This window comes from Perca flavescens, chromosome 11 (assembly GCF_004354835.1).
Source record: "Perca flavescens isolate YP-PL-M2 chromosome 11, PFLA_1.0, whole genome shotgun sequence".
Taxonomy (NCBI): domain Eukaryota; kingdom Metazoa; phylum Chordata; class Actinopteri; order Perciformes; family Percidae; genus Perca; species Perca flavescens.
This window is the reverse complement of record NC_041341.1, coordinates 18,212,927-18,227,555: the sequence shown is the minus strand read 5'-3', so window position 1 is coordinate 18,227,555 and position 14,629 is coordinate 18,212,927. Positions and strand designations below refer to the sequence as shown.

At 41.5% G+C, this 14,629-nt stretch overlaps 2 protein-coding genes across 2 annotated transcripts; both read left to right on the top strand.

Moving 5' to 3' along the window:
- The first annotated feature begins 575 nt into the window (after positions 1–575).
- gpr156 (G protein-coupled receptor 156) lies at positions 576–14,261 on the top strand. The gene is made up of 10 exons (XM_028590639.1): positions 576–799; positions 3,291–3,446; positions 6,476–6,603; positions 6,701–6,836; positions 6,922–7,032; positions 7,584–7,709; positions 10,274–10,369; positions 10,502–10,738; positions 11,448–11,606; positions 12,355–14,261. Exons 2-10 carry the CDS (start codon positions 3,327–3,329, stop codon positions 13,699–13,701), a joined length of 2,460 nt encoding a protein of 819 aa, XP_028446440.1. The 5' UTR covers positions 576–799; positions 3,291–3,326; the 3' UTR covers positions 13,702–14,261.
- On the top strand, positions 4,452–6,202 carry LOC114563777 (E3 ubiquitin-protein ligase TRIM39-like). The gene has a single exon (XM_028590640.1). The coding sequence runs from the start codon at positions 4,524–4,526 to the stop codon at positions 6,177–6,179; it is 1,656 nt and encodes a 551-aa protein (XP_028446441.1). The 5' UTR covers positions 4,452–4,523; the 3' UTR covers positions 6,180–6,202.
- Positions 14,262–14,629: the final 368 nt, after the last annotated feature.

Genomic DNA, 14,629 nt, shown 5'->3' with positions numbered 1-14,629 from the left:
CCCTCATCAGGAATGACCCTGTATGTGTAGGCCCACACTATAAATCTCTGTGACATCTTAATAACACCTTTATGCTTCTTATGGCTGGCGGAGAAAATGCAAAAATGTTTCTGCTGGCTCACTGCAGTCAACCAGAAGTTCTTTTTTTGTGATTTAACAGCCAACCAGCTATTTTGCCAATCTCTCTGCCATCCCTAATGGAGGCTTGCTTTTGGAAAATAAAATAGAGATGATGTGTGTTTCTCTTTCCATTAAAACAAGTGCTGTTATTCAGTGTATTTATTTGCACTGTGGACACAGAGTGTGCCGCCCTGTCCCATATGCCACCCAGTCCCCCCGGGGCTCCTGCAACATGCTGCACCCTCACTGTCTCAACCCTCCTGCACCACATGGGTCACATCACACTCTGAAACCCATTTTGGTGGCCAGTTGGAGCTGGAAAGCATAAAAAAAAAAAAAAAAAAAAAAAAGAGAGAGCACACACACACACACACACACACACACAAACACACCCCTTGTCCCTGACACACACGCCTCCCTCCCTCAAAGCTCAAATGAAAACTCAGTCAGTCTGGTGAGCTTTTTCTGAGTGACAGGATCTTCTTGGGCTGTGGACTGACAGTTTGACGGACACAGTCGTGGAATTCATTACAAGTCTGCAGACATGGGACCTTTGTAGCTATGTTAGATAACATATTATCCATTCATTTATTTCCATTTTTTTCTACAAAGTTTCTTGCGCGATGGAGGCTGGAGCGGGACGAGACGATGGGATCCTCTGTGCGCTTTGGAGACCGAGGTTGGCTCTTTCAAACTTTTCTTCTTTGGTTTCTTTTTCTTTCTTCCTTTACCGGCCTGGGTCTTAATGTCTTCTCAAGCAATTTGATCGACAGGTTTGATATTTTACCGTGCAACTGCATCGATGCTGTAGAGGGTGAGCACGTTTTTACGCATATCTTCCACCAAACAGGATCGCCAACATTTAATTAACCCGCTGCATAATATTATTGTAAAATGATTAAGTATACATCGTGATCTTCCCTTATAATAGTTATGTAGGCTAATACTCCTATTTTCCATTTAACGCCAAAAGTAACATCTCCACTGTGACGCATTTCGTCCGGGATTTTGCTTGAAATGATCACATGCAGCCCCGATGCAGACTTCCCAGATCAGATCAAATATGACAAATTGGGGTGACTAATATAGAACCAGGCTATAAAATGCACCATGTGCCCACAAATGACGTTCCTCAGGCTTGAGGCGGGATTTCAGATTTCAGTGCCAGCAAATTGCATTCTAACTCAGCTTAAAGAATAAACTTTTAAACGGATTACTGACTGAGGAGGAATGTTTCAATATTGGCCCCTGAACTGGGCTTTAGGCTTTACATCTGGCAGCGCCCGCTCTAATCTTAAAAGGGAAACAAAGAGACTGACAGGACAATGAATGGGCTTCACTCCATTTTTTTTTTATTAAAAGTTTTATGGTAAAGGCCATGTAAAACTCAATTATGTCTAGGTTGTCAGCAATGGGTCAAATATTACAGATAGTTATAATGAAAAAACGAGACTCAAAGTGAGACCCAAGGGCAAGTCAGCAAGTGACTGCTATAAGCTGCACACAGGTTAGGCCCACATAACATTTAAGCAAGACATCCACGGCCACAGGTAGCTAAGGTATTACTTGTGGTTTAGCCTTAAGGACTTCAAAAGACACTCCTCATGACTATTTTGAACTGTCAAAACATGTCCATAAAACCTAACTCAGCCTGGGAAGGGCCCTGTTCTCGCTGCTAACACAGTGACCCCCATGGCTGGATGTTTGCTGACCTTTGTTGACCTCTGCAGGGTGGCGGGTTTTCTCCCGAACTGAAAGCTATGGAGGCAGGATTCTGAAGAAAAAAAAAAGGCGGAAATGCCTCTCTCTGCCGGCTTTTCCTGCGGGAAGAGGCAGAACTGTGATCTAAACTTGGAAAGTGACGACAGGACATGAACAGGAACTCCAGACATTTCCCAGATATGCTGCTCAGTGGGCTTCATTGTTCTGTTGACACCATTCATTTCTGGAAATGAGTCACTGGGGCTTTATTTGATAGGCCTACACCTAGGAAATCTTTCAAACAGAATATCTCCATTTTATGTTGGAAGGATAAACCAATTGTTTTTGTCCAATATTCAAATCAGATTTCCCACACTGCTCTGTTTTGATTGAACCCCATAATCCAACTATCCCAGAGCGCTTTGGGTATCTTAGTCATTCTACAGACAATGACAAGATATGTGTTGCTTAATGACACGGTTACACTCACCTATCTGCCAACTGTATTGATACAAGTGGTTGTACATGGAATCAACAACTTGCTGAGTCACTGCAGCGTTTACAGCAATCAGTCTGTGCTAGTTACAGCTCAGAGTATTGGGTGATGCCGTGCCGCATAATTAAAACTGCAACATGTCAGTGCAACACGGATAGCCTTATAAAAATGCCTGTGGCAAGAGTGACAAACAGTTGTTTGGTGATGCTTTCCAAAGTGTATGTTTTCAGTCTCAGATGCCTTAAATAAACCGACTGACTGCAGATTGTGTGGGCCTCAGTGAAATAGCAAATGGTATTGCTTTGGTATATTGCGATTTTTCATTTTTTTTCTTCTTAGTTTTGCTCTGCCTTTTTACCCTGTGCACAGATGTGTGTCGCAGCAGAGTGTGTTCCTGTGTTGCCTGGTTCACCTCAGTAATGGCTGGTGGAAATTGAGGATTTAGGCAGAAAAACACAGGCTTCCTGTAACACAGGCACAGTCCTGGCTTCTCACTTCTGTGGTGGTAAATATTTGACACTTTATCTGGGCACTTTAATTCTAAAGTTAACTGTTGGGTTTATTTCTGTTTATGATCTCAAGCTTTTTCCTTGGTGTAATATCAATGCATTGCAAAATTTCATCCATGCTCCCATCACTTTTCCTCTCTGAGGTTTCTGCCATAGCACCACACTGTGGTGGCTACAAGTCTTACAACTATTTTGTGAGACCTAGAAATATAAGCGGGACTTCATATCAAAAGGCGTTCCCCTGGGTTCCAGTGCCTTATGTTTTGAAGCTCAGTGAGTGCTCTCATTTTTAAGATATATAAATATATATTATATAATAATATATGCAGTGAAAATGTTATGACCAAACCGGGGACAAAGGATTGATGCATATGCCCTCTGAATGGTTGTGGGTCAGTTTGGCAAAGGGTTGTGTGTTTCATTGTCACATGTCGCTCATATCTGTCATATCATCTGTTCCTCAGGATGTGTGTGTGAAAGTGGACATACTGGGGCCAGTCATGGAGCCTGAGCAGCTGAACTGCAGCTCCCAGTGTGATTCCCCTCTCTGCTTCATCCATTCAGGAGTGTACAGGCGGGAGGGCCTCGACATTCTGCAGAGACTATGCAGTCTCAGCACGGTAAACACACACACACACACACAGACACACAAACGTTGGCAAGAGATAGTTTGATGAAATCTAGCATGGCTGACCAACAGAATATTTTTGGCCCTCCTACATTTGGTCCATCATAGTCTACATCATCTAGATACTTCAGTTGAATATGTAGTCTTTTATTTTGACAGTGCTTGTAACAAATTAATCATATCAATGATACAAAGCTGAATTACAATATAATTTACATTTTATTTAATTACTTTTAGTTAGCTTACCAGACGCATTATTTTTGTCAACACATTCACTTCCATTGATAAATTAGGCCTATAGCTAAACATTTGAGGAATTTCTGTCACCGAAAACACCCACACAAATGAAATACATCAAATAAAAACATACTAGAAATGTGTTATATACCACTTCAGGAGTCAGTTCAATAGTAGAGATCTGGAAATGTAAAGCTGTTGACGAGTGAAGCTATCGTCTCAGTCACTGGCGCCTTTAAGAGGAGAGTGAGCGGAGCTCAGCAACATGAGCCGGGCACAAGAAAGTCTAATGTGACTTTCCAAATAGAAACTCAAGTAGTAGAGCCACTGTGTCAGGGAACACAAACACTTTCCTATTGACTCTTTCCCTATCGGTGCTACGCCACATAGAAGTGAGGTAAGTTATCTCTTTTAATCTTTTTCCATGCTGTATGATGTTAATTTATGCATTTGTTATTCTCAAAGTGCAGATATCATCTTCACCTAAGGGGGAAGGGAACACTGAGCTGCACTGTGTTTGCTTTGTTATTTGTTATGGATTATTTGACAAGATTGTATTTCAATGTACTGTTTTATTTTATTTTAATGTCCTAACAGTTCATTTTTTAATATTGTCTGTTGAACTTAGTGGACATGAAAACAGTTCAGCTAGAATGAAATACCCTTTGAAATGTAACACCATGCATATGTTACTATTTGTGGACGTAAACAGCCCAGCAGGCACAACTGTTTCTAAACCTAATAGTATAGTGGGAAGAAAAAAATGCAAGGACCGGAGCCAACTTCTTCCATATAATCCCACCTGCTTTTCTTTCTGGATGTGTTCCCAGATATGGCTACTGCTGGCAGTGTGCTCACTGAAGAGCAGCTTCTTTGCCCCATCTGTCTGGATTTGTTCAACCAACCAGTCTCCACTCCTTGTGGGCACAACTTCTGCAGGGACTGCATACAAGGATACTGGCAGAGCGCTAATCTGTCGCAATGCCCCATGTGCAAGCAAAAGTTCTGCAGGAGGCCGGAGCTCAAAGTTAACACCTTCATATCAGAGGTGGCTTCTCGGTTCAAGAATTCATTGAAAAATAAAGACGGAAATGAAGCCAGTACCGTGGCCCAATATTCAGGCCATAAAGATGTTGTTTTGTGTGATGTGTGCGTTGGAAAAGGAGTCAAGGCTCTTAAATCATGCCTGGACTGTTTGGCCTCCTTCTGTGAGACTCACCTGGAGCCCCATCGTGTTCTAGGCACTTTTAAGAACCACCACCTGATCAACCCCATGATGAACATGCAAGACAGAGTGTGTGAGAAGCACGAAAAACTCCTGCACCGGTTTTGTAAAACTGACCAGACGTATGTGTGTCAGATCTGCATTAAGGGAGACCACAATGCTCATCACACTGTACCTATAGAGGATGAGAGCAGAGACAGGAAAGCTCAAATTGGAAGGATAAATGCAGAGGTGGAAGAAATGATCCACGGCCGGCTCGAGAAAATCAGCAAAATCAATCAAACCGTTGAGCTCAGCAGAGAAAACACCGAAAGAGAGATTGAGGAGAGTTTGCAAGTCTTCAACAATCTGCTCCACTTTGTCCAGAGAGGTCAAGCTGAGGTGGTGGAGCTGATTCGTGCAAAGCAGAGGCAAGTTGAAGGCAGGGCCAGGGGACTCATCATGGAGCTGGAGCAGGAGATCGATGAGCTGGGGCGGAGAAACGCTGAGCTGGAGCAGCTCTCCCACACCGAAGACAACCTCTACCTTATCTGGAGCTTTTCAGCTTTCTCCACACTGCCAGCAACCAAAGACTGGTCTGACACCTGCGTCGAGAGTGTTGTGTATGTGGGCACGGTGAGGAGAGCAGTCAGGAGAGTAGCGTGTCAGCTGGAGGAGATAGTAAAGGCTGAGGTGAAGAGGCTATGTAAGACTGAATTTCAGAGGGCTCAGCAGTGTGCTGTGGATGTGACTCTGGACCCTGATACAGCTCATCCCAAACTGATGCTGTCTGAAAACAAAAAACAAGTCTATCATGGTGATGTAGCGCTGAACCTCCCCGACAACCCAGAGAGATTTTATCCCGGTGTCAGTGTTTTGGGAAAGGAGGGTTTCTCCTCTGGAAGGTTGTACTTTGAGGTCCAGGTGAAAGGTAAGACAGAGTGGGATATTGGAGTTGGGCTTCAATCCATCAAGAGAAAAGGAGGGAATACACTAAACCCTGAAACAGGCTACTGGGCCATGGGGATGAGAAAGGACAAAAGCTACTGGGCCCTCAGCAGCACTCCTACCCATTTGCCGCTGGTCGGGAAGCCCCAGAGACTCGGGGTGTACGTAGATTTAGAGTGGGGGCAGGTTTCTTTTTACGATGTGGACTCTGCTTCACATATCTACTCGTTCACTGGATACTCATTCAATGAAAGACTGTTCCCCTACTTTAACCCTCGGCGTAATCATGGCGGAGTCAACTCTGCTCCTCTGATCATCTTGCCTGTCAACGCCTGAAATCTGGCTTTTCATCTCTTCCCGTAGCCTGAATGCTTTCAACTACTTTTTATCATTTGTCTTTTTCAAATAAAAAGTTAGCAAAGGTCCAGCGTGATGTTTGCGGCTCTGTTTGCTTTAATAAAGTTTGTTTACTTATTTGAATCATGTGTACTTCTTTTTGTTGTTTGCTTATCTATCATTTACAAAACTGAGGGTTCAGAACATATAAAAGCAATCAAATAATGCACATGTATATGAGCTACACCTGTAATATTTTAGACTTGATTTGAAGGGGTTTGCGTGTGTGTTTGCAGGTGGCAATGGAGCTCCCACGGCGGTCTCTGTCCCCAGTGTTAAGTGCTGTGGTGTGGACGCTGCTCTCCTGTGGAATCCTGCTGGCTTTCTGCTTCCTGCTCTTCACCCTGCGCTTCAAAAACAACAGGTAGACTACAAAGTGAAACACATCTATAAACATTAAAGAGATGTTTGCCGAATGAATTGATCAATTGTGCGTATGTGTGCACATGTTGTATTATCAGGATAGTGAAGATGTCCAGTCCCAACCTGAATGTCCTGACTCTCTTTGGAAGTGTCCTCACCTACAGCAGCGGCTTCCTGTTTGCCGTTGGTGAACGATCACACTCACAAGGTGGTGCATCCACAGCCGTGCTACAAGTAAGCCCCACAGTCTCCCTTAAATACTTCATTATATTGTTAAATAAATCATTGTTGGACAATGATGCAGTGCTCTATCCTACAGGCTCGGGTGTGGACTCTTTGTGTCGGCAGTACCCTGGTGTTTGGTCCAATTTTGGGGAAGACGTGGAGACTGTACAGAGTGTTCACCCAGCGGGTACCTGACAAGAGAGTGGTAGGCATGCTCCCCTGGCCTCCTGGTGGTTGTGTGTGAAATCTTCTACTTATTACATCCACCTATTTATTACATCGTATTTTTGGTGTTGCTAGTTTGTGTGTATGTTTCAGGATATCTAGAAATAAAGTTATGAGATATCAGTGAAGATTTAGGCCATGGGTCAAAGTCTTTAGCTTTTGGATGGATTATTTCTTAAAAACATATTTTTGAATTTATGTTATATCTTCACTAACTACTGCTGTCATTTAGATAAAAAAATAATTCTGGCACAATATTATTCCAATATTTTGTATTTTGATGCAAAACTGGATCTACAATACATACAGAATGATTTTTGAGGATTTACCAATTTAGAGCATTGCTAAACCTTAGTGCATGCTTATATGTTCTTTCTATAATTTTTTTTTATGAATCACTTCCATAAGAGCCTTAGAGTGTTCCCTAACTGGTGTTTTCCAGTGATATGGATGAAAATGCTGAATAATTATTAAATTTGTTTCGTAGCTGTATGACATTGACGTGATTGGTGACTTTACTTTCTGTCTCAGATCATCCGAGACATCCAGCTGATGGGCATGGTGGCTCTGTTGATCATGGTGGACATGCTGGTTCTCACCGCCTGGAACCTCACAGACCCCCTCCGGTGTTCACGATCTGTCGGAGCTGTTGTCAAGGTAGAATTTAATGGGAGACGAAAAGCAAGTTGTAAAACAAACAAACTAAAACTGAAATTGCAAGTAAGTTTGATTTTGTGACTGCAAAATCACAAACTCCCTCGTCCTTCTATCTTAATGTAATTAAAGCTTTAGTGCGCAACTTTTTGATATTAATGAACGTCCATTGCATTCAAGCCATTGCCAAATGTGTTGATATAAAGCTAATTACAGTTTTTTACAATCACTGTGCTACTGATTTCAGAACCTTGACGTCATTTTTCAAAACTCTAGACACAAAACTCACAACCAATGATCAAAATACACATTTTTCAAAACTCTAACACTTTTTTCAATTGCATGGATACAATACACATAAACAAAAAATAATTTGTTCATTTAACAAAGATCACTTGTTCAATATGACACAACTTAACATCAAAGTACTACTATTTCAAAAAGCAATTCACACATTACATTTCAGATAATTGTCTATTCATTTCATTACAATCATCTAACTATCAATCCATACAACTACTCAAAATGATAAGTAACTGTTGCATTACTCTTAATGCATAGTTGTATGGAAACAGACAAACAATATTCCATGTTTAGATCATGAAAGTTTCAAGATAACGAGATTCATTGTCACCAGTTAGCATGGAGCATGTACCAATTAGAATACAGTATCTATGGATGTAATATTTGAATAAAAAAATCATCTTTTGCAAATTGATCTTAATGCCTTAATTAAAAAAATGAGGAAAAATCCAATCTTTAAGGACACCAATTTTCTTTGTGAATGAATAATGTATTGTAATTCATATATATATATATATATATATATATATATATATATATATATATATATATATATATATATATATATATACACTACCGGTCAAAAGTTTGGGGTCACTTAGAAATTTCCATTCCACTCCATTCCAGACACAATACCTGCTGAGATCAGTTGTATTGTTTTTTTTAACCAGGGCAGCAGTTTTCAGATTACATTATTTGCTTACATAATTGCAAAAGGGTTCTCGACTGTTGTAGAAAGAAGTGGCTGAAGAAACACTTGAAATTCATGCTTTTTGGTCTAAACGTCATACCCAAATTAAAAGTGGTACAGCTCCCATATACTTTGACACTCAGGGGTGTGCCTGATATCATTGGAAAGGTGATTGATGTGGGTTTGTTTGTGTATTTGAGAAGTGTTGTATTTTGTAGTTTTTTGGCTTTTTTATTTGCACTTTTCAAATAGACATAAAAAAACATATAAAATCCATTTTTGAGTCTTTTAGCTTCTGAATTTTTTTCTGTAGTAAGCTGAGACGTGGCTAATGCTGTGTTGTCTGTCACCTGTCAGATGTGTTTACAGCAGTGTATTTTAATAATTTTACAGATTTATAACTTGGACAGAAATAAAAAATCTCCATTCTAGCCTCTGTAACTCTGTGTCAGTAAGGCCTAGAATCGCCCTGACACTTGTAACAAAAACTTGAGAATGTTTCCTTTCCAATGATATCAGGCACACCCCTGAGTGTCAAAGTATATGGGAGCTGTACCACTTTTAATTTGGGTATGACGTTTAGACCAAAAAGCATGAATTTCAAGTGTTTCTTCAGCCACTTCTGTCTACAACAGTCGAGAACCCTTTTGCAATTATGTAAGCACATAATGTAATCTGAAAACTGCTGCCCTGGTTAAAAAAAACAATACAACTGATCTCAGCAGGTATTGTGTCTGGAATGGAGTGGAATGGAAATTTCTAAGTGACCCCAAAGTTTTGACCGGTAGTGTATATATACTTATACCACATTGGTCTGTAGTATTCTCTCTACTACTGCAGTACTTTTACAGGGATGTATTTACTTGTAGTACCATAATGAAACATGTATCACTTATTTTGTACTACAATATTTAATGATTGTACGAACTATGACCCAGTGAAATTATGGGTAGCTTGTATGTGGGTGATCTAAAGTAATGTTTCAATGGTATTTCACAATATATTTGTTTTTTGAACCAGTGATTGTGCAAGTGTAAGACTTCTTTAGAGATATGAATGCACAATCCAATGTTTTGAACATTGGACAGCCTGTGTTACAAGTGATGACTGTTGTGAGTTTTGTGTCTAGAGTTTTGAAAAATCACATCAAGGTTATGAAATTAGTAGCAAAGTGATTGTAAAAAACTGTAAGACTATCAGCTCCACACAACTCTCTCTGTATTTCTCAGTATGGCTATGTTCAGAACAATGTGGCGTCTGGTGACTTTCCTGCGCAGGAACTCGTGTGAAGATAATTACCTTTTCTGAACAGTCCATCATGTCTTTTTAATCCTCTGTTTCCTCTTTGGCTACTAGCAATTGTGTGTGTGTGTGTGTGTGTGTGTGTGTGTGTGTGTGTGTGTGTGTGTGTGTGTGTGTGTGTGTGTGTGTGTGTGTGTGTGTGTGTGTGTGTGTGTGTGTGTGTGTGTGTGTGTGTGTGTGTGTGTGTGTGTGCTTTAATTATAAACTTGTTCATGACATAGCCAAATATATTCAGGTTTCAGCTCACTGATAGAGTTTTTTCCTGATCTAGGTGGTGGAGAGAGACATTTCCTACTCTTTGTCTCAGCTGGACACCTGCTCCTCTGTATACTCAGATCTATGGGTTATCATTATTGCTGTTCAGAAGGTAAGTAATCTCTATTCTAATAAAATTATTTAAAAAGAATGACTGCTTTGAGTTCCTTCTTGTTATGGATTTGTTGATTGAAATTTTTTTCTGTGGGCTTTGTCTTTACTTTATCCCCGCATTTCTCCTTAGGGCTGTCTTCTCCTCTATGGGACTTATCTAGCTGGGCTGACCAGCAACGTCAGCCACCCTCCCGTCAACCAGTCTCCCACCATCATAACAACCGTCACTTTGGTCACCCTCTTTTCGGCGGTGGCCGTCCCTGTGTCCATCTTCCTGCAGGCCTGGCCCAACCTGGTCTACAGCACTGTGGCTGGAGCAATTTTCATCTGCACCCTTGCCACCAACTGCATGCTGTTTGTGCCTCAGGTAAGGAAAAATGGCTCTGGATACACATACAAGATGCATCAAACAAAAAACTAAAAACGTTTATAGTTGCAAGCTTTGGAGAAAGTGCAGGATTACTTCTTTATCCTCTGACATCTGCTTGTTTCTGGTAATGATGACACTTGCACTTTTGGAGTATCTCTTAAGCAGAAACCACTAGGGAGGGGGATTGTCATCTAATCATAGGATACTATGTCTGGAAACCTGCATTAAAAATAGTCAATCAGACTAAAACTCTAGATAGACAGATACATGACAGATGTATGACTTTCTCTCTTTGATTTGACAAAAGCAATAAATTATATCAGTGACTATGGTGCCCACACCTCTGTTCCATGTATGCGTGTCAATTTGCCATGTCTATCAGTGGAGTGTGACTCATACAGAATGAGTCAAAACTACCAAGGATGTTGCAAACAGGTTTATGACTCTCTAAGGGTCTGGCAGTGGGTTTATGTCACAATAAAGGAATCCATCTTCAGTGGAAAGGAAGGAAATACCTGGGAAGTGAGCAATACGCTCAAACACACCTGATCAAAGGCCCTGTGTCAAATGGCCGTGGTTACATTTCTTACCGGTGTGTGTGTGTGTGTGTGTGCGTGTGCGTGTGCGTGCGTGCGTGCGTGCGTGCGTGTGTGTAATGTATCTATAGCTAAAAGTTAGCATGACATACTGTTTCACCATCACGCAGTTGACCCAGTGGCGGCAGTTTGAAGAGGACCAGAACAACCCAAGTCAGATGGCCAAGTATTTCAGCAGCCCCAGTAAGAGCCAGCCCTCGGTGTACAGCCAGGATGAGATGTACTACCTGCTGGGAGAGAACAACTCCATGAAAAAACTCCTTAACGAAGTACTGTATTGTTTTTTTGTTCTTTTTTTTAACAAAAACTACCATTCAATAAGAACATTTTGTAAAACATTCAGTATAATTATTTACGAGCCTGTCTTATGGTCCTAGGTCTTGAATCCTCTCATAATGCGATGATGATACAGATATTTGTTTTGGCCTAAATTATTATGTTGTTAATTTGCCTATTTATTATTATTTCTGGTGTTTTCTGCATATAGAAAGTATAGATGGAAATAACAGAGCACTTTTTATTAAATACATTTTTATTTTTATACATTTTATTTTATACTTTCATGGTTTTATGTTTGGAAATGAGCTTTTTAGGCTTTATTGTGCTTTAATCCTCAGTTACTGTAACTACTGCTGAGTTGTTCTGTATTTTTAGTCATCAAATACATTTAGTTAATTAATTTCTCCAGACTTGAGATAGATTATTCATTCGACATGATACTTTTTCAAGTGAAGCCAACAGTGGTCTCAAACTGGCAACAATCCTTCCAAAAAATGTTGCCGGACAGATTTTACTTTTATTAGGGGTGTCTGCTGACAACATTGTAATTTTAACAGGCTAAATAATAATAACTCCGGCTGTTTAAAAATATGTGACAATTTTCTCCCAGAGCTTGACTGTGCTGTTTGTGTTGATTTAAAACATCCAAAGGTAGCAGACATGTGCAAACTTTTTTTAATGCCATTTTTCTCCATGTGTCGGAGTGTTAAAGCTTGTGTTTTCTGTTGCAATTTCCAGAAGAACGCTGTGATTGACAGCCTGCAGGAGCAGGTGCACAACGCCAAGGATAAACTCCTGCGACTCATGTCAGCCAGCCGGCATGAGGACCAGGACATGGACTCTTCCAACACCAACCTCAACTCCTGCTCCACTCAGACCACAGAGCTTCATTCTGACGGCCCCTCTTCTTCTTCTCTACCTCAGAAAGACACTAAATCCCAACTCTTGCCGCCACATCTCTCCTCTCACCTCACTGCTGCTGCTGTTATGCCGTCCTCTGAGCCTCCCGCTGCTACAAGGTCCTCATCCCCCATTGCTGCTTCTTCTCCTCTCCTGGATGATATTTATAATACTGAAAACCAGAAAGGTGTCTCTGCCGCTGGCCCTGCAGCCAGAGACACAGCTGGGAGGGGAATAGGGGAGGATCTCAAACAGCATGTGTCCCTTCAGTCCCATGGCTCACTCAGGACAACAGAAGAGACAGTTCACTTTGTCACTTCCCTACAATCCCGTAGAGGGTTAAACCCCTCTCAGGTTGAAACTTTGAACAGTCAGAACGGGCTAACATCCCGGTTGGGAACAAATGCCAGACCGACTGGTTTTGTTAGCAGCGAGCAATTGCAGGAGATCCTCCAGGAGCTGAGTGTGGATGCAGTCATGGAAATCGCACTTCGATCACCCGGTCAGACATCCAGAACGCCCTCTCAGCTCAAATTTACTGAAGCCTCCGCACTTTCCCCTCTCTCCCTGCGGACACCACGCTCCCCTCATCCACCTGTTCTCTTCCGTTACCCCAGCATCTCCCCCTACGCGATGAGGAAACGTCGGCCGCCCTTCCACTCCCCCAGAAGAGGGTGGGCCCCTCCCTGCTTCTACGCAGGGTCAGAGGCTGCTGGTTGTCAACACCAAAATCCAGGCAAGCACACTGACGGTGTCACTGTGGATGGTACCCTCCTCCAGGTTCACAACACTCACCTTGAGCTGGAGGAGGATGAGGAGGAGGATGCGGAAGGGAATGAAGGGATAAGAAAAGGTCGGAGGCGTATTTCAAGGTTCCACAGATGTTCAGTCTTGCCCTGTGCAAATCACAAAGCACCAGCTGATGTGGAAGCAGGTGGTGATAAGGAGCAGCACCATAGACACATTAGAGACTCCTGTGGGTACTGGGACTCTGACTCTAGCACCTCAACAGACTACTGTTACTACCATCGTCCCTACTGTGACTCCTGCCTGCAGCGAGGCTCGCTACTGTCCTCAGACAGCTCCTCAGACTCCTGTGACAGCGAGTACGAAGGTTACACCAGCCTGTACCGCTCCCCACACCCTGTGGTATTCAAAGAAGACATCAAACCCACCTTTGTCTAAGCACAGGGTCACTGCACTTTACATGTTTAACCTTTTCCACCACTTGAATTCATGTCCTAAGAAAGCTTGCACAAAATAAGCGTTTAGGATAAAGCAGGTGCAAAGCTCATTGTGTATAATGTGCATCTCTAATGGGAGATCATTTGACTGAAGCTTTCATTAGGAATGTGTTTTGCAGTCTGTATAAGAAGAGCGTTGGTATTCTTGAATTTTGCATCGTGGGACAGAGTGGCTCTTTTATTAGATATATGAAAACTTTTGTAGCTCAGAAGCACACAATGCTGTTTACTTTTAGTTACTTATGGCATTATTTGTATATTTCCGCTGTCAGATGAAATCCCTCACATTCCAAAAGTCATTTGACATTTATATTAACAAATAAAAAGCAATCAAAGTTAAAGGTTTTCACAGAACAGTTGAAACATAAGCTATTGTGTAATAGCTGTATTTATTTTAATATTTATAATAAGGTGTTTTGGTGTACATAATTACTTTCTGTCCACTTTTTTATTGTTTTGCATTGTCATACACATTCCTTAAAGTGTTGTTATGCCATTTTATTGTATTGTCTGCGTTTTGCTTCTCCTATGCCAATGCTCAACATTTGTTGTCATGTGCTTCCAATCTATAGCTGGTTTATGAGACACCACGCCCACAACATCAACGCAACTGGAGAAAACAGGTCACTGCTATCAATTTGACACACTTCATTATTTTCTCAGTATTATTGTCCTGACTCATTGAGTATTCAATGTGCAAAGGACACAATTATCTGGAGTGTGTGTGCATGAGAAAGAAAGAAAGAGTGCCTTGCTGACCTTTGATTTTAAAGCCCTGTTTTTTTTTTATACTGTGGAAAACAATGAGCCACCACAGCATGAACAGTCAAACAGAACGTGTATAAACCACTGGCTTGATGTAGGCCCAG

What these genes read in the sequence shown, in the direction of transcription:
- LOC114563777 (XM_028590640.1), top strand. Translation starts at nt 4,524, where the DNA reads ATGGCTACTGCTGGCAGTGTGCTCACTGAAGAGCAGCTTCTTTGCCCC.
- gpr156 (XM_028590639.1), top strand. Translation starts at nt 3,327, where the DNA reads ATGGAGCCTGAGCAGCTGAACTGCAGCTCCCAGTGTGATTCCCCTCTC. An exon ending in CATCCACAGCCGTGCTACAA is followed by an intron (nt 6,837 to 6,921) that starts GTAAGCCCCACA and finishes TCTATCCTACAG; the next exon opens with GCTCGGGTGTGGACTCTTTG. An exon ending in TCATTATTGCTGTTCAGAAG is followed by an intron (nt 10,370 to 10,501) that starts GTAAGTAATCTC and finishes ATTTCTCCTTAG; the next exon opens with GGCTGTCTTCTCCTCTATGG.